Source organism: Nilaparvata lugens, chromosome 8 (genome assembly GCF_014356525.2).
Source record: "Nilaparvata lugens isolate BPH chromosome 8, ASM1435652v1, whole genome shotgun sequence".
Taxonomy (NCBI): domain Eukaryota; kingdom Metazoa; phylum Arthropoda; class Insecta; order Hemiptera; family Delphacidae; genus Nilaparvata; species Nilaparvata lugens.
This window is the reverse complement of record NC_052511.1, coordinates 45,371,442-45,396,409: the sequence shown is the minus strand read 5'-3', so window position 1 is coordinate 45,396,409 and position 24,968 is coordinate 45,371,442. Positions and strand designations below refer to the sequence as shown.

The window sequence follows — 24,968 nt, the reverse complement described above, 5'->3', positions numbered from 1 at the left end:
TCACATGACTTGGATTAGAGTGGGAGCATTTTAACCGTGGCTAAATGGTAGAAATCGCCGTTATGCAATTCGCAGTGATGTGCGATTAATCGTAGCGTGGATCAACTGAAGTTTGCCACAGAACAGAGCATAAAATCCATCTAATACAAGTCGTACATTTTCAGTTCAATTTATTTATCTATTAAGTCATGTACAATTAGTACACTTATGAGAGAAGGCTTATGCCCAAAAACCCTTCTCAAATGTATACTACTGTATTTAGGGCCATTTATAAAAACTATAAGTTATAAGAATTCTCACGGCCAAGAAAGCAAGTTTTATTGTACAAAAAAGAGATATGTGAACTACTGGTTTAGAAATAAATAAAGACAGGTTTTACTTTCAATTCAATTCATTCAGGGCCGTTCTTATAAACTATTTCAAGTACACTACTCTCTTAGCCAAGAAAGAAGATTTTATTTACACAAACTGAAAAAACGTAAAAAAGCTAATCCATAGTTTGAAAAATGCCGATGTTATTGTTTTTTAATTATGAAACTTGTTAGTTTTTCATCTATTTGAAAAATGTTCTTTGTTCTTCATCCCCAGGTCAAAAACAGTTCAGTGTAATCCAATGAGTGCTCAAAATTAATCAGTTCATCCTGAAACTTGCACTTGCATCTATGTGACAACTCCTTTAATACGACTCTCTTCTTAAAATTTTTTTCAATTTTATTTATAAGATGTTGTCGAGTTCACAGTTTGTAATATTAATGCATCATCTCATTTTTTTATTTTCCCCTGTACCGTACTGATTATCAAATTATTTTTAATTTCATCTTCATTAACTTTTTTCCAAGCGATTATTATTATTTTCATTTATTTCAAAGTATTCCTTTTTACTTCAAAATGTATACTGTATAATTATGTTTATAATAATTAGTCTATCATTATGATTTTGATTTTCTTATTTATAAGTTTTTATTCTTAGTTGCTATATCTTATAACATTTGTATTGTGTAACTTGTGGCAAGTTTTGGGGTTTTACCTGTTTGCCTCCACATATTTCTGTACGGTATGTAAATAAATAAATATGGAATAGTTTTCATGATTATTTTTATTTTTTCAGGTTAGAGGCGCTCCTGCCATCGCTCTGGTGGGCAGTTTGAGCCTTGCCGTTCAACTGCTGAAAGCATCATTCACTGATAAGACACTTTTGCGCCAACAAATTGAGGAACAAATGAACTTTCTGATTACGGCGCGGCCTACTGCCGTCAATCTGAAGAATGCTGCCACAGATTTAATTGCACTGGCCACCAAGTTAGAGGCCGATGGAAAAACTGATGTCGATGAGATGAAATCAAAGTGAGTATTTTCAATTTTAAAGTGTTTTAGTGACAATTTCAAGGACTTACATTATTAATTTCTAGGATTTGAATGATACTATGATAATATCATATTATGATATGGCTATTAATGATATGGTTATTATTTGTATGGACACTCTTATATTGTGCACAATGCTTGTTGAATTTCTTCATCCACCAAACTCCACACTGGTATTCTATCTCCCTGACTGTTGGCAAACTCATTTCTGTTCTCTTATGCTTTTATATTGTTATTGCATTAATACCTCAGGTATGGTCTAATGTTATGTTTCTATCTGGAATGCTCCTCCCGTACTGTTCCAATAGTTTAATCCCCGTTTGTGCTAAGTGTATATCAAATATTGGTCTACCTATTTACTTCTGGATGGGGCAACTAGTTTTTCTAAAAACATATAGTTGGCTGTCTGATGTCTTTATTTTCTTGGGTCAATTTGAGTCAAAAAGGGCTTTGAGTATCGTTGAAAATGTATTAGAAACTCTACAACTGAAAAACAATACGAATTTTCAAAAATCAAGCCACAGTTTCATGCCTTAATTTATCCGATTAAACACTGTATTTCGTTTCAATTTTTCTTTCCATTACAAACTGCTTGTTAATAATCACTTTCAAATACTTGAATTACGACATAGAAGTCTGATTTTTATGATTGAAAGCTATTAGCTTCTACTCACGTTTGTGGAGCGCTTTCGGACGCTAATAGCTTTTATCATAAAAATCAGACTGCTATGTCGTAATTCAAGTATTTGAAAGTAACTATATTTCGATTGTGAATCTGAGGTTTTAGATTTTCAGTGTGACTTAAAATTTAAAATTAAATGAAATCTTTATCGTGGTATTTGAGGGTAACATTTTTACTTGAATTATGGTTATTATAGTAAACGCAAATTGGAGAGGCGAGTGATGGTGGTCCATCTGTGAGTGAAATTGGTAAATTTCAAGCTGTAAAAAAGTTCAAACAGTTCGTCTGCATCGTGTTTGTTTACATTTAAATGTCATCATAACCTGACTTCTTATTAAAAATATTTTTTTAAATGTTTTAAATTCAGTCATACATTTTATCCAAACCGAATAATTTGCAATAGACGTAAACATTTCAAGAACTAATTCAAGCCTTCATTTAGGCCCGCCGCAAAGTAGACGCACGCTAATCCACGAAAAGCAACCCACGCCGTGGGATGTTTTGTAAACCATTGCTATAGAAATTATTTATAATCGATCAGCTGACAAGTGGTTTATTCATTGCATGTATTTTTTTTTGAATGAATGAATTTTATTTGCCAAAAACAAAATACAAAAAAGCTTTACAAAAAAAAAAAAATGCATGGTTGCCTGTAAAGTTGGTATACGGGCGAAAGTTTTACGTGACAACGACTTTGAGTGGTAAAATAATTTTAATGTGAATATTCATTCCTATAGTTTTTTTTTTTTAAGATTACGTCCTAAAGACTCCAGTCATGGAGTATAAGACAAGTCATGTTATTTCATAATAATTCTAACACTAAGTAGTTCAACCTAGTTTAGGTTGAAAGGAATTCTTGTACACTATAAAAGCTCTATCAACTAAACATTTTTTAATTTGTTTTTTGAAAATCTTAAAATCATCATTACTTTTCAAGATTTGAGGTAGCTTGTTATAAAATTTCCTACCAATATAATCTGGTTTTTGTTCAAATAACCTACTATTGTGACCCATTATATGATAATCTGCTCTGTTTCGCGTATTATACTCATGAACATCTGAATTCTGGATCACACCACTCGTTTTCACATGCATTACAACTTCATATACATACAAAGATGGCACAGTTAATAGACCAAGCTTTTTAAATAAAGGCCTACAAGAGTCTAACCTATTCACTTTCTCTATACATCTGAGTGCCTTCTTTTGAATCTTAAACACCTGTCCATATTTTGTTGAGATGAATTACCCCATACTAAAATAGCATACCTAATATGAGATAGTATAAGTCCATGGTAAGCAGTTAACAGTAGTTTTTTATCATTCAGCCTAGCAAGCTGCCGCAGGACAAATACCCCAGATGATATCTTATTACATATCCTCTCAATGTAAGGATGCCATGTTAATTTCCTGTCCAATAAAATTCCCAAGAATGCTACTTTCTCTTCTTGGTCTAATTCATTTTCCTCTACAAACACATTTATTTCTCTATCCTCTACTGAATTATATTTACTTTTGAATTGTAGGAATTGACATTTCTTACTATTTATTGTTAATTGCCTTTGCTTCAAGAATTGGACAATTGACTGTACTCCAGTAAAAGCATTTATTTCTAGACTATCTAATAAATAATTGTTAAAGATAAGCGATGTGTCATCAGCAAACAACAGGGCTCTGTGATCTTTTAACTCTTTTGGTAATTGGTTCACATACAACAGAAACAGTAAGGGACCCAGAATTGAGCCTTGAGGTACTCCAGCCTGGACCTCCAGTTTTTGAGATTTAATTTTTACTATTTCATTCCCATCCACCTTGGTAAGCTCAACACACTGGTTTCTACCTATGAGATATGTTCAAACCATTTTAGTTCTATACCATTCACACCTACAGTTTTTAGTATTTCCAATAATATTCTATGGTTCACACAATCAAAAGCTTTGGATAAATCAAGAAATATTGCGGCTGCCTTCTTACCTGAATCTATTATATCTATTAGTCTTTCAACAAGGGATACTATTGCAGTCTTAGTAGATTTCCCTTTCTGGAACCCATGCTGTTCATCACATATGAAATTAATTTCTTCCAGGTGCATCAATAGCCTATTAAAACTACTCTTTCAAAAATTTTACTTATTACATTTAGAATACTAATGGGTCTATAATTTTCAACTCTTTCAGAATCACCGCTCTTGAAAATTGGCAAAATTTTTCCTTGTTTCAGATCATCAGGGAAAATACCCTGCTCTAGTGAAGTATTAAGGAGATGCAATAAAGGGTCCAGTAATTCATTTTCACATTCTTTTAAAATTTTGCTTGAAACCCCATCCAATCCTACTGTTTTTTTGTTATTCAAATTTTTTATTATTCTTGACAACTCATCTCTTGATAATGCATGAAATTTAAATACCTTTTCAATTGGCTCAGCATTTAATGTAGTTGTATTATAAGTATTAGTGTTCAGTGACTTTTGGAGATTATATGCAACCTGTTGATAATACTTATTGAAAAAGTTACAAATGTCTATACTATCATCATAATTTCCATGTTCATCGATTATCCTAGGGACATTAGTAACTGTATCTTTTTGAGCTGCTCTCCTATTTCTATTAATTACCTCCCAAACAGCAGAGTTAAAATTGGTACTAGTTGTTAATATTTCAGCTGTTTTCTTACACTTAGCTTTCCTCACTTCTTTTTCATAGTTTTTCTTTAGACATTTGTATTTGACTTCACTCGGAGCATCCCTCACTAATTTAAATTCCTCATAAGCTTCCCTAACAATATTTCTTTGAGTAAGAATATCTTCAGTTATCCATTCATCTACTTTGTTTAATTTACTTTTTACTTTGACTTTTTTTATTGGACAGCATACACTAATGTGAAATCTTAGAGTATCAATGAAAATGTATTAGAAACTCTACAACTGAAAAACAATACGAATTTTCAAAAATCAAGCCACAGTTTCATGCCTTAATTTATCCGATTAAACACTGTATTTCGTTTCAATTTTTCTTTCCATTACAAACTGCTTGTTAATAATCACTTTCAAATACTTGAATTACGACATAGAAGTCTGATTTTTATGATTGAAAGCTATTAGCTTCTACTCACGTTTGTGGAGCGCTTTCGGACGCTAATAGCTTTTATCATAAAAATCCGACTGCTATGTCGTAATTCAAGTATTTGAAAGTAACTATATTTCAATTGTGAATCTGAGGTTTTAGATTTTCAGTGTGACTTAAAATTTAAAATTGAATGAAATCTTTATCGTGGTATTTGAGGGTAACATTTTTTACTTGAATTATGGTTATTATGTCTCTCTCTCTCTCCAATGGCGCTACAGCCCAAATCGGGCTCTGGCCTCAACCAAAATACGCCTCCATCCATCTCTATCTAACGCCGCTCTCTTCATCCCCTTAATTGTAACATTTCATTAGCATCCTTCTGCACTCTATCCTCCCATCGCTCCCTTGGTCTCCCTACAGGTCGTCTTCCTCCAGGCTGACCAACTAACACTTTCCTTGGCACTCGTGTTTCAGGCATTCTTTGCACATGCCCTGCCCATCGGAGGCGCATCAATTTTATGTGGGCCGATAATTGGGGCTCTGCATAAAGCTCTTTCAATTCAGCATTCGAACGTATGCGCCATTGTTCATCCTCGCAAACCGGTCCATAGATTCTTCTCAGGATTTTTCTCTCAAACACATCCAAGATACCCGCTGTTCTGGCTGTGATAGTCCAAGCTTCACTACCGTAGCAAACCACCGTTCTTATTATACTCTTATAGAGCTTTATTTTACATATCCGGTGTACATTTTTATTCTTGAGTATGCTCAGTAATGAGAAAAATGTGCGATTGGCGGCAAGGATACGTTTTTGAATTTCTTTTTGCTCCTCATTACAATTGGTCACACAACTTCCTAAGTACGTGAAATTGTCAACTACTTGGTAATTCTTCCCACCACATTCCAGAAATGGCCCAAGCTGATTCCTGTTATGTCTTGATTGGTTGATTGCTTATTATAGTAAACGCATATTGGAGAGGCGAGTGATGGTGGTTCCATCTATGAGTGAAGTTGGTAAATTTCAAGCTGTAAAAAAGTTCAAACAGTTGGTCTGCTTCGTGTTTGTTTACATTTAAATGTCATCATAACCTGACTTCTTATTAAAAATATTTTTTTTAAATGTTTTAAATTCAGTCATACATTTTATCCAAACTGAATAATTTGGAATGGACTTAAACATTTCAAGCACTAATTCAATCCTTCATTTAGGCCCGCCGCAAAGTAGACGCACGCTAATCCACAAAAAGCAACCCACGCCGTGGGATGTTTTGTAAACCATTGCTATAGAATTGTTCATAATCAATCAGATGACAAGTGGATTATTCATTGCATGTATTATTATCATTACACAGATGTCTGGAACAATGGTTTACAAAACATCCCACGGCGTGGGCTGTTTTTCGTGGATTAGCGTGCGTCTACTTTGCGATGGGCCTAAACCGTTGTAATTGCACAAGTGACGAGTATTTGTTTGCTTTTTTCTAAAACATAAATAAAACTTGATTTTAAAATTGTCATATGATTGATACATCTCCAATATTCAGAATAACATTTATGCAATTTACAGCTTAAAATTTACCAATTTCACTCAGAGATGGTGCCACCATCACCCGCCTCACCAACTTGCGTTTACTATAACAGTGTTGTCTGCTAGGAAAATGAATATGGGGGCACCGAGCTTCGCTTGTTATTTTTATTTATTGATAAACAGAACACAATTCTTTAAAATGATCGTGTTTATATTTTACAGCTGGCTATACGTCAGCTTATGAATTTCGGGGATGAGTTATTTTGATTTTCCACAAACCGAGTGCGTCTCACTCAATTTTTTATTATCCACAGACGACGAAAGTCTCAGCTGTTTTTCCAAGGATGAATTATCCTTTTAATGTCGTTCAGCCAGTTTTCCCAGGGATGAGACCTAGTGCAATCGAATTTTTATATCATAAACCTACTATGTTCCAAATTTCGTGAAAATCGTTAGAGCCGTTTTCGAGATCCGTTGGACATAAATAAATATAAATAACCAATTATAAAAATATATACAGAAATTGCTCGCTTAATATAATAGGACATAGAATTGATCTTGATTGTTGTTTTCAGATTTGTGTTTGCTATCGAAGAGATGCTGATCAAGGACATAGCGGACAACATGGCGATTGGGGAGGTTGGCGCGAAGACGATTTGCAAGAACGACGCGGGGGAGGGACTGGTGACCATTCTCACCCACTGCAACACCGGGTCGCTGGCTACGGCCGGCTATGGCACCGCCCTCGGTGTTATTAGAGCGCTCAAATCTGCAAACTTGCTCGGTAAATATTGCTTGATTCGTTTACAAATTGATTGCTAACATTAAAAGCTACACATAAAAGCGACTCTATTATAAATAGGTGGAGAATAAGGTCGCCGCTCCAAATTCAGACTTTTTCTCGTGACTGAACCATCAATACCATCACAAACACGGTATTCTAAAAGAATAACTAAAATATGGTATTCTTAAAGAATAACTAAGATAATTGAAACATTATTAATTGAAATTCAGGAATGGAATAGCTAGGGCCAAGTAGGTTTTTTCATTCCCAATCATTGTATGATGTCATTATGTCATTGATTAATAAATCAAAATTGTTTGTAGAGTAAAATACAATATATGTTGTCTTTAAGAATCACACAATATTTCATCAACTTTAATAATCAACATTAACATTACATCAACAGTACAAGGCAGTATTAAGCTTAGTTAATGAGAAGACTTGGATAGTTTTTTGTTCACGCAAAACAAAAGTTCAATGCTCATAACTTCATTATCGGTACCTACACTGAATTGCCATTGTAGTTGGTTCATTATGGAACAATTCTACATCTGTGATAAAGGTGTTGAACAGAATTTATATTTGGATATTATTATTATTATTTTTATTATTTTGAAGTGGCGGATTCAAGGATCCAAAGGTTCAAAGAACCCCACACGTCAACCGAATCTTATTGTGTTCACAAGAAGTATGTTAGTTTGGCAAACCAATACCTGTGTCCTTATAAGAACCAGGAGTTTAACCCTATGCTAACATCCCATTCATCACCTGGTTGCTTGTCGCAATCCAGTGTGATATGCTTGGCAGTCTCTTCAGACTGATTAGTCCTCGTGACCTACGTGAGTTCCACTCCTGGCCTTCTTTGAAGGTCCTTCCGCTGAGGAAGGGATGGCCAAGTTGCCTCTAGGGCGCCTGGCCACCCTTGACTCAGCCTCTTGACCCATATTTGTGCCTGGAGTTTCACCCATCTCTGGTCTCCTGGTTTTTTCTTTTTGCCCCTCCGAAACTTCGCAGGGTCAAAAGCCTCACCTCTCCCAAGAAGTTTTGCCTAAATGGCCGCCTTTCTTTGAGCAGTGGTGAGGTTTGGTCTCTCCACCCACAAACTCGTGACCCACGTGAGTTCCACTCCTGGATCTTTTTGTAGGTCCTTCTGCTGAGAGAGGGGACGCCAAACTGCCTCTTAGGCGCTTGGCGCCCGGCCACCCTCGACTCAGCCTCTTGACCCACATTTGTGCCTGGAGTTTCACCCATCTCTGGTCTCTTGGGTTTTTCTTTTTGCCTCTCCGAAACTGCCCTGATGGGACAGATCCCGTGGGTTTGAAGGCAAGGCAACTTCTGGAGTTGCCTTGGGGTCCCTTTTAATCGCCTCCTACGACAAGCAGGGGTACTGTGGCTGAATTCTTTGAACACATTCTTGAGTACGATGTTCGACTTAAAGCTCCCCCAAACCACAGGGCGCAAGAAACAAACAACCCACAGGGGGCTATATTTGGATAGAAACAATATCATATTATTTATCCTGTCATTCCCATTTTTATTTTCCAAATTAATGGGTTACATTTGGTTTTTAAATGAAGTGTTGATTTTAAGAGGGTCATAAGCGGGGTCAAAGTTTTATTGTTGAATCAAGTTCAATCTATTATCAGGTGTAACCCCGCTTTCTAGTTTACTTGCTTTACCAGTTACATTTTCAAGAGTATATGTTCAAGAGTGTTAAAATAAAAAGTAGAAGTGACAGTGTAAGGGTCGTTTGCACAGTGACAGTTTAAACTAAATTTCATTTCAAACTGGATTAAATCCGTATCAAGTCTAGTTTATTATAATGTGTTTCATTTTGAGTTCAAGCCACCAGCTGATGAAATCGAGTTTAAGCTTTGACTGTGCAAACGGTCCATAGTGTCAGTGTTAACAGTCAAAGTAGTGTGATATTGAGTGGGTATTATTGTAGTTGTTTTTTGTGTCTTTTTTCAGGTTATTGAACTGAATTAAAATTTGATCAATACTTTGAGTTTTTTAGTGGGAGAATTGACCATGTCTTTAATGAATTTGCTTCTTGTTTGTCAAAATTGAAGCAATTTTCGTGCCTTTTTCAGATACAGTTTCAATTTCTTGTCGAAAATACTACTGTATTTGAGAATTGTACGAGCATTGACCTTTTTGTAGCTTTGGCTGTTCCACTGAAAGTTGGACTCAACGCTCCGTGGAGGGAGAATAATTTTCAGTGGAGGAGATAATATAGTCCAAATTGGGACGTAAACGGAAAAACATGTAACTGTATGCGAACCTCGGTCCTCTGGTTCCATTCAGAGAAACAATTTGACGGGGTTTTCTGTAATCAGTAGGCTAGTTTTTATCTAGTTTAAATAGGAGAACAAATTTGATGGATTTAGTAGATAAGAAGTAGAATCAGGAGATTAATTGCGCGTGTGAGTTCAAGTACAGTGAGTTTTTTAATGCCGTATATCGAGGGTTGAATTATGTGTTTCTCAAGAGTCGTGTTTCTCAAGTTTAAATTGTGAACATGGTGAGTGCCCAACCACAGTATACATACAGTATGGAAACTCGGCTAGTACCCTGGCGCAAAAATCCGCCATCTTGTTAGGAAGCTCCGCATTGTAATAGTATTGATGGGAGGTTCGGATCAATTTACTGATCCGGATCAATTGATCTCGTTCACTGCCGCAAGCCAATCAGAAGACCAGGATTGGAACTTCCTAAGGTCACGTGACGTGTCTAGTATTTGTGCCATGTAAAAAGCATTGGTAGGATAGGCGTTTGATTGACAGTTTCCATTCTGTATCTATTCTGTGGCCCAACTTATGTTGATATTTAGCTAAAAAAAATAGTTTCATAGATTGACCGAGGCCCAAGTTAGAATGCAGCAAGTTAGCAGATTCCCGACATTAAATTTAAATTGATTAAACCTTCTTGTCCTTAATCAATTTCTTAATAACTTTTCTTAAAAATATTGAGATGTGACATGACTTTTATTAATTCGTTTTCAATAAACCTGAAGTTGAATTATTATAAAAATATTTTTCATTGACGTTCCTGAATCGTAGTCAGTAGGCCCATTTGCTAAGATAGGATACAATTATATGATGATGATAATCTGTGCATTTGAATGAACGAATCATCCACTATAAGCTCCCAACCGATCAAGAATTCGAATATAGGTTTCATAGCAGTATCAGTTCAGTAAATATTATAAAAAAGAGAAAAACGCCCCCTCCGTTTACAGTAGAAGTAAATTAATCAGTGTTTAATTCATTCATTATGAAGTTCCATAATATCTTGACAGGCATTCTACAAATAATAATGGAAAAACGTATCTCTTATTTGATAGAATTCAATGTGTGCATTCAAGTCTGTCTTATTTACATACCATATCATTGTATCTAGTTTTAGGCATTTGTCCAGTATTGTTGTATTAGTTTTGCCAATAAATTGAATTGTATTGGCATTGGCACAGAACACGTGTACTGCACGGAAACGAGACCGTACAACCAGGGCGCTCGGCTGACCGCCTATGAGTTGGTGCACGAGAAGATCCCGTCCACCTTGGTATGCGACAGTGCGGTCGCCGCCCTCATGAGGACCAAGAAGGTGACAGCCGCCATTGTCGGTGCCGACCGCATCACGGCCAACGGCGACACCGCCAACAAAATTGGAACTTATCAGGTAAAATTCATTGTTCCAATTGGTTTTTCGCTGAGGATGAGAAATAACTTACACGTTGGCTTGTGTGCTTTCTCTACTAGTAGCTGTGTGAACAGTAGACCTCGCGCAGTTAAAAACCACAGCCTCCTCTAATACTGTCTATCAGAGTGAATTATGTCCTGTCCTGACGTGTCGGAAAGATATCGGTGTGTAAACATAAACAACTAATGGCTGTTTGAGTTGTTGTATCGATAATAATTATTATTAATAACAACATTTAATTGTAAACAACTATGCTGCTATCATCAAAAGCTTACCGAGTTAAAAGCAGAGAAAAGTCGGTAGAAAATAATAATATGCTACTTCGAGTTATCAATTGCATGCCTCATTGCTGGCAATTAATAGTCCACACGACAGCTGATTTTTCACTAAGTTACATTGAGATATTAATTGCATGCGTCATTGCATACAATTTATAATCCACTCGACACCTAATTTATGATGAATAATTCTATAGACTGATTTTTACGGTAATATTGGCGTTCGAAGGAGACTCCTTTTCCTTTTGTATTATCCTTAAAATGCAAAATTTCAAAAAACCGTATATATACGTCGACGCGAAATTCAAAGAGGAACACACCTGTCAAATTCCATGAAAATCTATTGCCGCGTTTCACCGTAAATGCTGAACATAAATATAAACATGAAGAGAAATGCAAAACCGTCGACTTGAATCGTAGACCTCACTTCGCTCGGTCAATTATGATACCCACATTATTCCTAATATCAGGTGATATCTATTATTTTTTTGTATCGAATTCTCTTTTTACGGAGGATGATTCATAGAGAATAATTCATTTACAAGTATTCTTGTGTGTGTCTTCTCTATTATGATACCCACATCAGTTCTAATGTCAGGTGCTATTTATTTATCATCTATAATAAAGTAAAGAATTGGCTTATACACGTACGGGATAGGAAATTTACCTCTGAACTACTGGACTGATCAACTTGAAATTTTGCATATAGGTTCTTAATTTACCGTGGATGATTATAGGACTAGTAGTTATGTGAACAGAAGACCTCGCGCAGTTATAAACCGCAGCCTCCTCTTATACTGTCCATCAGAGTAGATCCTGTCTGTTTGTCGTGTCTGCGAGATATCGCTGTGAAACCTGCTAATGGCTGTTGGGGTTGGTGTATCAAAAATGCTAACATCAGAAGCTAATCTCCTTCAAGACATACTGGCAACAGGACAGCCAAGTTCAAAGCAGAGAAAGTTTGAGAGACAATACGATGTTATTTTAGTTATTAATTGTATGCGTTATTGCACGCGATCAATAGTTAATTTATTCACAAACCTATGCTCTAATGTGATATGTAATGTGAGGGATGATGAGGATCCGGACCACCGGTAAGTGATTTCCAAGCTCATAATTATAGCCAGTTAGTGAAGCTGATCTCAAGCAGTCATCCTTTTAATGAGAGAACCGAGAGCAAGTCACTTATTCAATGTGATCGATTTGATATGTTGATAACTGCTCCAATAATTCATGGATTCTCCTTTGTTGGAAATCTATGAGCATACAATATCGTTTTAATAAAGCTTTAGTTCTAAAGACAAAAGATACGAATGACGACAATACTCATCAAACCTGAAGTACCAAACTGATTAGCTTGAAATTTTGCACAAAGTTTCTGAAATTACCAAGGATGGTTGAAGGCCTATTTTTATTGATCAATTACAATTTAAAATAATTTCATTTTGTTTTTAAAGTATTTATCTATGTAATTGTGTCAATAGACTGAAAATCATTATTTTTTATATTTTTTCTCAATTAATTTTTCTATTCTCCATTTTTTAGATCTCAAAGTTAAGTTGATAGGATAAAACTTAATTTTCTGTAGTATAAAACACTCACACTAGAGGGTTGATAATTGAACGTTGTGGAGCAGAGTCAATTCCTGCTTGTTTGTAATAAATATAACTTGTAATAATACATTGTATATAACAATTCCCTTGCTAGTTCTATTTCTCTCATACATGTATTTTTTCCAATGTCTTGGTCATTCCGAGAGAGCAATTCTAATTCATTCACAAGGTATAAGGTATTATAAATTCTATTCAAATTTCCGTATTACCTACCACAAGCACTAAAGAGAAAAGCACCATTTTCCTCTTTGACATTTGACAGCTTTTATTAAATCGTCATAGTTCTGAAATTGCATCTTATACGGACACCCTCAATACCTATAGTGTAAACACAAATAAATTGAATTCGTTTTAGAACAAGTTGTGTTGTCTGGGTGAGTTGTACTGTTTTGTAGATGACTCAGTGCCTTGGCAGTTGTGCAGTGTTTTGAGTGAGATGACAAGTGCTGTCTGACAGGTATGACAAATTGATGATCAAGTATAACAACTTTCCAAGTGCTACGAACAGAATGCATCGTATAACCTAAACTAACCAAAGCTTTGCTCCAAAAATTGATTTTGGTGCTCTCATCAAGTTTTCCAATCAAGTATTACTGTCGGTTTAAAAACTTTGCCTTCTTCATGATTTATGGGCAACTCTCTAATCATGTCTCACTTGAATCGTTTCAAATCAATTAATTTATTTCCATTTTTTACAATATAATTATACAGAGCATGAAATTACCATAGTTACTGGAATAATTACCATATAACTGAAAAATCACAATCATACCCTGAAGAACATAACAAAAAATCATTTTATATGGAAAATATTCCCAAAGGTTACAAAAACCTGTTTGGGCAGAAATAACTACTTGAAATAAAAAAAGAATCGTTACAGTTAACACAAAGCAAATTAAGAAAGGGGAAAAAACTAAAAAGACAAGAAAAAACGGAAAGAGAACTTCGGTATTTCAATTCATCCCCTTCTTTTTTAAAAATCATATAGTTTGATAGTCCATCAGATGACTGTTATATCTCATTGAAAGGCAGCGTAGATAATACAATAGCCTTCGCCCTACAGCGAGATTTAGGTTGTAAAGTAAGCATCTGATTATCATTGGTTTGCTATCTTTGCCTGTCATGAGATCTCTATCCTATTCCAACTCTGCACCATTGCTTAATTATTGTTTATGCTAAGGCTCTACTCACACTTGTGCAACTCAAATCGTACGACTCCAGTCGCGGATACCAGTCTTTAAGACTAGGGTCGTAATATTTGAGTCGCGCTAGTATAATTAGTGCCTGAGTAAAAATATGATGAACTACCAAAATATTTCATCTCAATTATGAAAATGTATAATCATGAAATTAATAATGAAAGGTGAATTGTAAGCGAATAGTGGACAAGAAGTAGTCCTCTCGGAGAGCAGGAGTCACGCGTGCAGCAGCCAGGAGCGAGCTTTCTATGGCTGCAATTGAAACACCATCCTACACCGGTGAAATAATTCCACAACTCTGGGTCCCCTGAACTATTCTGAGTTTACAGATCAAAATCATTTTCTTGGTGAATAAAATGCTGTACATTTGAAATATGATCAATCATCGATAGATATTAATGACTAATTAAATATCGGATGAGACTTACCGAGATTACTTCACTTCAATCACAGCTATTTACTATAGAAGACGGTAGAATCGAAAAAGTTCTGACTATCATTTGGTTTAATTTATTTAATAGGTAACCCGTGCTCCGCAAGGGTTTAAAATACTTGATTTACTGAAATCTAGAAGAATTTAAAATAGGTTTTTAACCATCCTCGGTAAATTGACAATCTATATGCAAAATTTCAAGTTATTCAGACCAGTTGTTCAGATGTGGTAATGCGTCATTCGTGAATTTCCTATCCTGTAAGTGTATAAGCCAATTCTTTTCTTCATTATACTATTATAGATTTTATTTTCCTGTTTCCATTTTCTCTTTTGTTCAACCCCCGTTTCATTTTGGCTACAATAACACTTCCTCATCCTTTCGGCAGCAATGCCTTCATGCCTTCATTTCCACTATACCTTCATTTGACTCTTTAGCGTGAATCTCACTATAGACTGTCATAACATTATCTTATAATCAGGTGTTCCCGTTTTCAGGACTTCCAAATTTAAGACTTGAAAATATAAATATTTGGAACTATTGTACAACAAATTAGGGATGAAAACCACAATATCCCAGTTGAGAAGCTGCTGCAATTAATGAGGAATATTCAATACAGATTTTAATAATCCAGGAGGTAGGAATCTAAAGGAAGTCATTCTCTACCAATGATGAATATCATTAATTTTTCTTGAATAGCAAGTTTCAACTATTATAAAATTATTAATTTTCTGCCGTCCCTACTTGTTTTATATATTTTTCAAATTCCCGTTATTTTGGTTCGTTTGTTATTTATTCTGGCGATAACTTTTATTTAAATGGATTGGCAGATAGCTTATTGAACGAGCGTTAGCGAGTTCTCCCTTTTTACTTACTGATGGCCAAAGTCGTTGTCCGTCTATTTGTATGTTCTACAATAACTTTAGAAAGAATGGATCAATCAGCTTCAAATTTTGAGCGCGTATTCTTCGAACCTTTTTACAGGTCAAATTCGTTGGACAGCAAAATTGACTCACTCCTTCGTCCTTTTTTAAGGATATAAAAATAACATTGAAAGTGCATGAGAAAAAAATTGTTGTGATTTATCATTTAGTCAACTGAAGATTTCATTGCATGCAATACAACAATTTTTCCATTCATTTATTCATAACATCAGCTGGGAGCTATCACACAGACAGACGACCTTCATGCGCTGACACATGATTTCAGCTGGTTAATATACAACATAATTTACACTTTTTACCTAAAAAAACTAATACGGGTTGAGATATCAATGTGCTGTTTTTGCCAATCATTTTCTCTTGGAACTCTGTTTCGAAATCATGTAACACATGACCAACTTCTCATTTAAATAAGTGAATGTGGATTCGTAGGAGGGGCAAAGATGTTGAAGCGTAATTTTTCATTTCAAATAGGATCCCCTACTGTTGAATTATTCTTGTAAAATAAATATTGAGCTGTCTCCATAATTTTCACCAACTCTGTATAATTAAAAGTTGCGGGTTTCAAAGATTACAATTCAATAGTTCTTGAACGAGATCTCCAACCCAGGGGTCACTAGTAATTATTATAAATGAATATTTAAAATGTTTTGTTTTATTCTAATTTATACTTTTAGATTGATAATTTGGTGTAGAAATTGAAATGGACATAACTTATGTGTAATATTTGAAATTGAAACTAAATTAGGAAATTGAAGAAGTTCCGGACAATAGCCAGTTTTTTCTTTCCCGATCATTGTATTGTTTGTAACCGAATAAATAAATATTGTTTGTATTTGGACTGGCAGATAGCAGTGGTGGCGAAGGAGCATGGCATTCCGTTTTACGTGGCGGCTCCGTTCACCACGATTGACATGACTCTGCCATCCGGCGACAGCATTGTCATCGAGGATCGCCCCGCCCAGGAGATGACTAATCTTCAAGACATCAGGATTGCTGCTCCTGGTATGTGCATCATTGCTGCTCCAACAATTTATGTTTCTTTTAGTTCATTATCAGCTGATTGTTGCACCTGGGGCCTGCTTCACAAAGCTACAAGCATTGTTACCAACCATGGCTATGGACAAGTACTTGTAATGACAAATAATACTTCACAAGCGTTTCACAAAGAAAAATGGGAACATCTTGACAAGTTTACAAGCTCAGTGCCTCCTTTTACATTATATGTATACATGACATTGATCATTGTTGATGTTCTAAAAATCTAAGGCCCGGTTGCACAAAAGCTGGTTAAATTTTAATCCTGATTAATTTCAGGTGAACCAATCAGAGAAACCATTTTAAAAAGACGGCTTCTCTGATTGGTTCTCGTGGAATTGATCAGGATTAAAATTTAATCGGCTTTTTTGCAACCGGCACTAACTTTGTTTATTTGTTTACGATGTTAAATGGGATTTGTATAATGATTGTATAACTTTATGATATGTTGGATATTGAAATATTCATCCAAATATAGTATTCATGAGTAGTTAATAAAAAATGAAAATATATTATCAATAAAAAATGGAAGAATGATTCAATGCTTTTGTGAGTTTATACAAATATGATGTACATAATTAGTATAATAAAGTATATAGCTCCCATTTGAACTCATTAGAACAAGAATTTTTAACAGTTTTCATTTATAGTCGTCAAGTCGTCACTATATACATTGGTGTATGCAATTTATATTGTAGTTCTGATTTTTTAATATACTATTTGGGTACATAAGAGAAGTCCAGAACCAATTTCTTCATGCAAAATTTCCTTGTGCTGGATACAGGGTGGCCCAAAGACCTCGTATTTTCGGCTAATTTTCCAGTTTTCAGCTATTTCTGCCAAATCTCGTAATCGGACAGAAAAATGTGCTCTCGTCTTTTTTTTCAGTTAATAAAATTTTGGATAAAATGAGATCATTTGGAACTCTCTATCTCCAATGATTACTGAGTTATGATTTTTCAAAAATGAGTGAAATTTGAAGGAAAAATCAATTTTGATGAATTGAAGTTTTTAATCATCTATCTTTTAACTATAATATCTTCCAATTGTTACCATTTATATGTATAAGTCAAAATCACTCTGGGCGTATTTTTGTGCTCTACAATCTGAGATCAGGTAGAGCGCTCTATCTCATATAGATTTCCAGGTACACCTGACAACAATGCTCCTTGTATTGTGAAAAACACCTTATTTTCAGCTTCAACCATCATCACCAACTACATTGTCCTCACATTGACATAAGTTCATGAGATTATGTTCTATGAGAATCACCCATTAGATGCACTTCATTCCAGTATTTCCCAGTGGAGAGGCGCGCTTAAGGACACCTCAAGGATCAAAATTTCAAACTCTCATAACTTTTGACACAATGCTTAGATTTCATCGTACTACACTTCATTCTTCTCGGCTCGTCAAGGCGGTCCAAAATCATGCATCATAAGTCAAATTCGGTCGAAAAATGGAAAATTTATTGTTGAGTGTACTTAAGCCCATATTCCAATACACAAAAAATGGCCAATTTCTTTATTCAAAGCTGCATGTCTTGTGAAATACTTCTGTTAAAATTTCCAAATCTAGTGAAGATGTGAAAATTGTCCCCCTCTACCCACTCCAATAAATAATACTTTCGATTCCAATACAATTCGAAGATTTTAGAAATGGCGATTTCAGTTTTTACATTGTTTTTGTGATTTTACTGTTGATCAAGAGTTTCTAAAACGAATCTGATACATCATAGAAACTCACGATTGATTCCAAATTGTAGATAAATTCATCCTCTACGAGCTCAGTTGCCTAGAGTCCATTTTGGATCACTTTTCCCTATCATAGAACTGCCAAAACCGCTAATATGAGAAAAATATCTAACATTTCCGGATCTTTTTCAACAATCAAATCTCACTTTACGAACATATATTTCATAAATCTTTTACAGCAGATGAAAGAGAAAAATTTTATTGTACATTTCAAGATCAAGATATGATTTTTATAATAAGGGGTTACCGAGATACATAGCTTTGAATATAGAAATTGGCCATTTTTTGTGTATTGGAATATGGGCTTAAGTACACTCAACAATAAATTTTCCATTTTTCGACCGAATTTGACTTATGATGCATGATTTTGGACCGCCTTGACGAGCCGAGAAGAAGAAATGTAGTACGATGAAATCTAAGCATTGTGTCAAACGTTATAAAAGTTTGAAATTTTGATCCTTTAGGTGTCCTTAAGCGCGCCTCTCCACTAGGAAATACTGGAATGAAGTGCATCTAACGGGTAATTCTCATAGAACATAATCTCATGAACTTATGTCAATGTGAGGACAATGTAGTTGGTGATGATGGTTGAAGCTGAAAATTAGGTGTTTTTCACAATACAAGGAGCATTGTTGTCAGGTGTACCTGGAAATCTATATGAGATAGAGCGCTCTACCTGATCTCAGACTGTAGAGCACAAAAATACGCCCAGAGTGATTTTGACTTATACATATAAATGGTAACAATTGGAAGATATTGTTGATCAAAAACTAAAATTCATTAAAATTGATTTTCCTTCAAATTTCACTCATTTTTGAAAAATCATAGCTCAGTACTCATTGGAGATAGAGAGTTCCAAATGATCTCATTTTATCCAAAATTTTATTAACTGAAAAAAAGACGAGAGCACATTTTTCTGTCCGATTACGAGATTTGGCAGAAATAGCTGAAAACTGGAAAATGAGCCGAAAATACGAGGTCTTTGGGCCACCCTGTATCTAGCACAAGGAAATTTTGCATGAAGAAATTGGTTCTGGACTTCTCTTATGTACCCAAATAATATATTAAAAAATCAGAACTACAATATAAATTGCAAGCATACCCTTTTTTATGTTTATATTGACTGGACTATTATTGGTCATGAATGCTATAAATTAAACTTGATTATTCGCTTATTTTATTCACGCATTGTAATGCATGTGAGTGAACAAAATGGCGGCCTAGACTCGATCGCGTTGCTGCACGATGACATGAGATGATTTTTATTCACTTCATTGACTATAGTGAAGTCCACGTTATAATGGCGGTGGAGAAAGATAGAAAAACAGCGTTGCCGATTCTCTGCCTTGCCACTTCATCCATAGGGGATAGCTGATACCGGTATATCTGATTTAATAATAATATCGGGTCACTGAGCTTCGCTCCGGAGTACAAAAGCATGGGAGCATAAAAGCTTAGTTTATATTTATTTATTGATATCAGAACACAATAATTATCTAAAATTATTGGGGAAGCACTAACAGGCACAGCCCAAAACTGTTTTCCCTGAATTTTTATTTATACACTATAAATAGTCCAAAAAGTAGGTTATGCTTCATACACTTGAATTCAGGTCCAATTTTCAGTCTAAAAAATTGAAAACAGAAAAGTTCAAATTTAGATTGTTTACAAGCAAAATTGAATAATAAAATAAAGCTCACTAATCACTTAGAACTGTAAAATAATGATTAACTTTGAAAATTCGGATATACTCTAATTTAGAATTATATACTAGGTTTGCTACAATATTCGTTAATATAATAAAAAAATAATGGATCTTGAATAAAATCGTTGGTCATGTCAAGAATCAGATATTTTGATCAAGTCCATTAAAACTTCTAGACAATGTTTCTCGTGAAGTAAGCTGATTGATTGCAATAAGTTGTCAACAGCTGAACATAATTCTGTCTCACTCCCACACACGCACTCGACAGATGACGAAATTGTCAGCTGTTTTTTTAGAAGCATAGTTTATAATATTATTTATCTATTGATGAACAGAACACATTATTCAAAATGATGGGGGAGTACTAAAAGGCACAGCCCAAAACTGTTTCTTCCCCGAATTTTGAATTGACCGACTTGATCACCCTTATCTGATTTGATGACATGACCAACGATATGATTTTATTCAAGATCCATTATTTTTTGTTTTAAATAAAATTAGAGTACCTATATCAACATTTTCATACCTAATCATTATTTTACAGTTTTAAGTAATTAGTGAGTGTTATTTTAGTTTGTGAAAAATCTAAATTCGAACTTATCTGTTTTCAAATGTTTGGACTGAAAATTGGAATTCAAAAGTGTATGGAACAAACCTACTTTTTGGACTACCGTATTTGTAGTGTATACATAAAAATTCGGGGAAGAGACAGTTTTGGAGCAATTGAAAGACAGCTTTGGGCAATTGAAAGAATTGTGTTCTGTGTATCAATAAATTAATATTATAAACTATGCTTTTATGCTCCTATGCTTTTGTACTCCGGAGCGAAACTCGGTGCCCCGATATTAATTCTGATTGGTGGCTCGATCGAAACTAAAAGGTAAACGTCGACTTGTTTCTGTTCGTACCTTTACGGTTGTTCAACTTATGTTGTTGATTTTCTTCTGGTTTGTCATATATGTGTTTTCATTACAAAAAGTTATCTAGCTTTATTTAATTCTATTTGCTTGTAACTAACTTTTTTCTGACCTATTGTGACTTTGATTCACGTTAGTACTAAGTTGATCCATAGCAATATTCTATTATGATTGTTTAGGCATATCATGTTGGAACCCGGCTTTCGACGTGACTCCTGCGCACTTGATAACTGGAATAATTACCGAGAATGGTTGCTTCAAGCCTGGCGAACTGAAAGAGATTGTGCCCAAACATCAGTCTTGAAGTTTTGAAGTCTTGAAGCTGTCGCTTGAAGCAGCCTTCGCTGGAGACAAGCAATAATCAACGGTGAGTTGGATGTTCAAGCAGGGATTTATTCTATGAAATGAATACAACATTTGGTAGGGAATTGAAAAGCTATGAAATGATCAAAATTCGGATAAGTTGCATAGATAGGCTACTTTTCTTATCACTATATTTTAGAGTGCCGTCTTTCTGTTGTAATTTGCAAACAAAAGATCCTACCATGTAAAGTCTGTTCATACTGAATTAGTGTTTCTGTTAATATTTTTGCTTTTAAGTTCTATAGGCTCATAACACTCATTATAATAATAAGTTGCTAAATCCTCTTGTCTCAACATCGCCATTGTAATGCTCGTAATGTAAAAAGCGTATAATAAAGGCATCAATCTATCTATAAACTATTTTTATCGTGTAGCTGTGATATTTTGAAGGCGCTTTCGAATAGCGTTAATTTTATGGGGCACACATTTTATTTGCACATTGTTATCTGATGCTGAATTATGGATCAATTATGGAAATGTTTAAGTGTAATGAATGAATTTAAATTTTTCTCCAGAATAGAAATCTATCTTAAATAAATGTTTAATGAATTATTATCAGATACACAATGTTTGAAATTCACAAAGACCTTAAAGATGCATTGACTCACATGCAGCGCTAGTGCTGAAATCGGCCATTGAGGGGGCAACCTAGAAGATTATTACATACCAATGCCTTTGTAATCTATAATATAACAAATATATAGATATAATATATCGTAATAAAATACCCCAATGGCGGCCTTCAATTTCAAGTAAGAGCTATCATTGGGAAGACATAGGCATTGTGGGTCTATATCTCTTTAAGGTCTTTGAAAATTCAACGTAGTTAGCTGTTTCATATAGCATTTCTCACCAAGTTTCCTTTAGTTTTATTCTTTATTCTTGTGATTTTATTTCACTTTTCGGACTTATTGCTAATTAATACTAATTGTTATTATGTATTGATTCGATTCCATCAATTCTCTGTAATCCTCTTTCATATTTCATGCTCTTCATAAAACGTTTTGCTTCTTTTTTCCAATTTCCCACGTCCATAAACACATCTCATTATTTAAGCAAATGCATGAATCAAGCATGGAGGTTTACTTGATGACTTGCTGACTGTAATTATGTGAAAAATATGAAATAAAGTGTTACTCGTAAACTAAATTTTGCTTTTAAATTGTTCGAGATCCATTATGACTTAATATTTCACACAAATAATCACCTGAAAGTCGTCTATATAGAGTTGAAATATTGAAGGTCTCAGATAGATAATGAAATTTAAGGCTCAATCAATTTCACTACCTACATTCTAGCAGTCTGTACTTAATTTACTGTAATTTTATATGGTTTTTTATAATAATAAATGGCAATATTGTCCTTGTAAGCTTCTTACTTCTGTTGCTTTAATTTCTATCAGAGTTCTATAATTTGCTTCATTCGATGTTTTTCCTTAAATTTAGGGCCGGTTTCCGAGCTCGGGATTTAGCCAAGTTCTAGACTTTGAACAGCTGGAGTCAGAAAATCGGCTTTTCGACACGGGACGTAGTCGTAGTACAATTTCTAAAAACTAGAAAATTGAACACAAAATGAAATAAAGAGAAAATAGTGTGAAGTTTCAGCTATTTTGAATTATTTAGGAATGTTTCATTTCGTCAAGGCAAATCATTTTTCATTATAGATATGAGAAAATAAAGATTATAAAAACTACGACTACGCCCCATTTTGGAAAGCCAATTTTCTGACTCCAGCTGTTTAAAGTCTAGAACTCAGCTAAATCCCGAGCTTGGAAACCGGCCCTTAATGTATTTCAATTCTTTTCTCTGATTAACTAAATTAGCGCTGTAAGTTAAGAATTTTGGATATTGCTTTGATTTTTGAATTGTTCTAAAATTAATTTCAGAAAAATTCTGGTTGTGAAAAGACATATCTGTGTTACAGGTTCAAAAGAATATTCGAGAGGACATTAATTTATGCAACAGGAAATAATCACCAAAAAAAATCAGCTCATAATATTATGTTACCAATTATTCAAAAAACAATGGAATTTCTCTCCTTTCGTGAACATTTTATCATACAAAGAACCGTATAAATAAATATATTTTATTTCGATTTTACTCTGATTTATTTATTTAACAAACTTTTCTGTTTCATAATGTTGTCAACAGGTATGATGGCGCTTCTTTATATTATGAACAGTTCAGCTTTAACTCATGTTGTTAAAAATTTGATGGAGATTTGAATGTTGCTTGCGGTCGAATATCTGTCCCTGTTATGAAGAGTTCCTCTTGTGTTGATTAGGTTGCATGAAGAAATCAATTTCCGTTCAACGTTTTGAAAAATGGTGAGTTTTCATTAATATTCTTGAGTAGAACAATTGACTCTCCGTGTTTGGTCGAATCCAAACAACGCTACGGTAATTTTGGAACTGATAATTTTAAAAAATATGGGGTTTTAGAACTTTTTAATTTTTTCCTCATTGTTAGAGTTCAACTTTATCAAGATCTTACATGTTTTTGCCCTTATCCAAAGATATTAATCAAATGATTGATTTGAATAGTCATTCAATGCCATCTGTCACCTAAGCTAAGATCTGTCAAACGCAGAAGCTTCGCCAGATTAAAAAATAAACTTTAGTTTTCCAAGATTTGATTAAGAATTACTGTAAACACACAAATGTAAATTGTCAACCACTTTCATTATAATAAATAATTGTCAACCATTTTTCAATAATATAAGTGGTTAACAATTTCTATTTGTGTTTCATTATGGAAAAATACCACATCACATTCGGCTAACTGTAACATTTTGATTAAGAAGAAAAGGTTTATAACTCTCCAAAAAATTCCAGATTTAGTATTGATAGAATTGTGGAAAGAATTGTGTACATTTCTCGCGACTGTCGCAATTCTGAATAATATTGTTGTTAATTGTCGGGTTTGAGAATGGCCGTGCGTCAAATAATAATGATAGACCTTGCCCACTGAACACATGTTGGCTGGCAGGCAGGGGTTAAAATAGTGTTGGATTAGTTGAGATGTCCGTCACCAGGCGCACTGCTGTCGTTTATCAGAGCTGCTCGGCGTTAACGGCGGTTAGACTGTTGTCCTTGTCAGTGCGTGCTCGAAATAAAAATATTTCTCGAAAATTGTCGACAAAATTTGAGCGACGCGGAGTGGTGACGACGGCGTGACGAAATAATTCGAATTTGTTAGTGACAGTTGGATTGTTGTAGTTCTTTTTTGGAGAAGTTTTTCGACCAACATGGGCACCGTGGAGGAATCGTTTGAGGAGGAAGCCTTCGTCAAAAGGAAGGTGACGAGGAGGACCAGCTTCAAAATACAAGAGGTCAGTCCGCGCGCGCCTAACTGCTATTTTTGGGCCGCGATTCAGATGGTTGATCTTGAATTTTTCGGACGTCTTAATCCAGTGTGTGTGTGTCTCAATTTATTCTCGTTTTAATAGCCCCATTGAAGAATAATTTATTTTAGGTTTTATTATTTCAACGAGAAGTGTTTCTCAACATTAACATAAACTGCAGTTATGAATTCCAACATGGACTAAAACTTGAACAAATGGTTATCTGTAATGCCCAGTTTCACCAAGTTCGGTCAACATATTT

At 34.6% G+C, this 24,968-nt stretch overlaps 2 protein-coding genes across 12 annotated transcripts in view; both read left to right on the top strand.

Annotated features, from left to right (window-relative positions):
- LOC111043393 (methylthioribose-1-phosphate isomerase) overlaps positions 1–23,458 on the top strand; it is a 33,322-nt gene extending 9,864 nt beyond the window's left edge. For all 6 annotated transcript variants that reach the window (XM_039434909.1, XM_039434906.1, XM_039434905.1 and 3 more), the window contains exons 3-8: positions 1,109–1,344; positions 7,215–7,423; positions 10,896–11,104; positions 16,436–16,592; positions 21,181–21,368; positions 23,288–23,458. In XM_039434909.1, the coding sequence (XP_039290843.1) occupies positions 1,109–1,344; positions 7,215–7,423; positions 10,896–11,104; positions 16,436–16,592; positions 21,181–21,305 (936 nt within the window). In that variant the 3' untranslated portion in view covers positions 21,306–21,368; positions 23,288–23,458. The remainder of the gene's footprint in view (positions 1–1,108; positions 1,345–7,214; positions 7,424–10,895; positions 11,105–16,435; positions 16,593–21,180; positions 21,369–23,287) is intronic.
- Positions 23,459–24,354: 896 nt separating this feature from the next.
- Positions 24,355–24,968, top strand: part of LOC111043394 (tropomodulin) — a 141,375-nt gene continuing 140,761 nt past the window's right edge. For 3 of the 6 annotated variants that reach the window (XM_039434896.1, XM_039434891.1, XM_039434897.1), the window contains exon 1: positions 24,372–24,694. In XM_039434896.1, coding sequence (XP_039290830.1) covers positions 24,611–24,694 — 84 coding nt within the window. In that variant the 5' untranslated portion in view covers positions 24,372–24,610. Of the gene's footprint in view, positions 24,695–24,968 lie in introns of all 6 variants that reach the window. The other 3 variants (XM_039434890.1, XM_039434899.1, XM_039434895.1) reach the window with 2 other exon arrangements.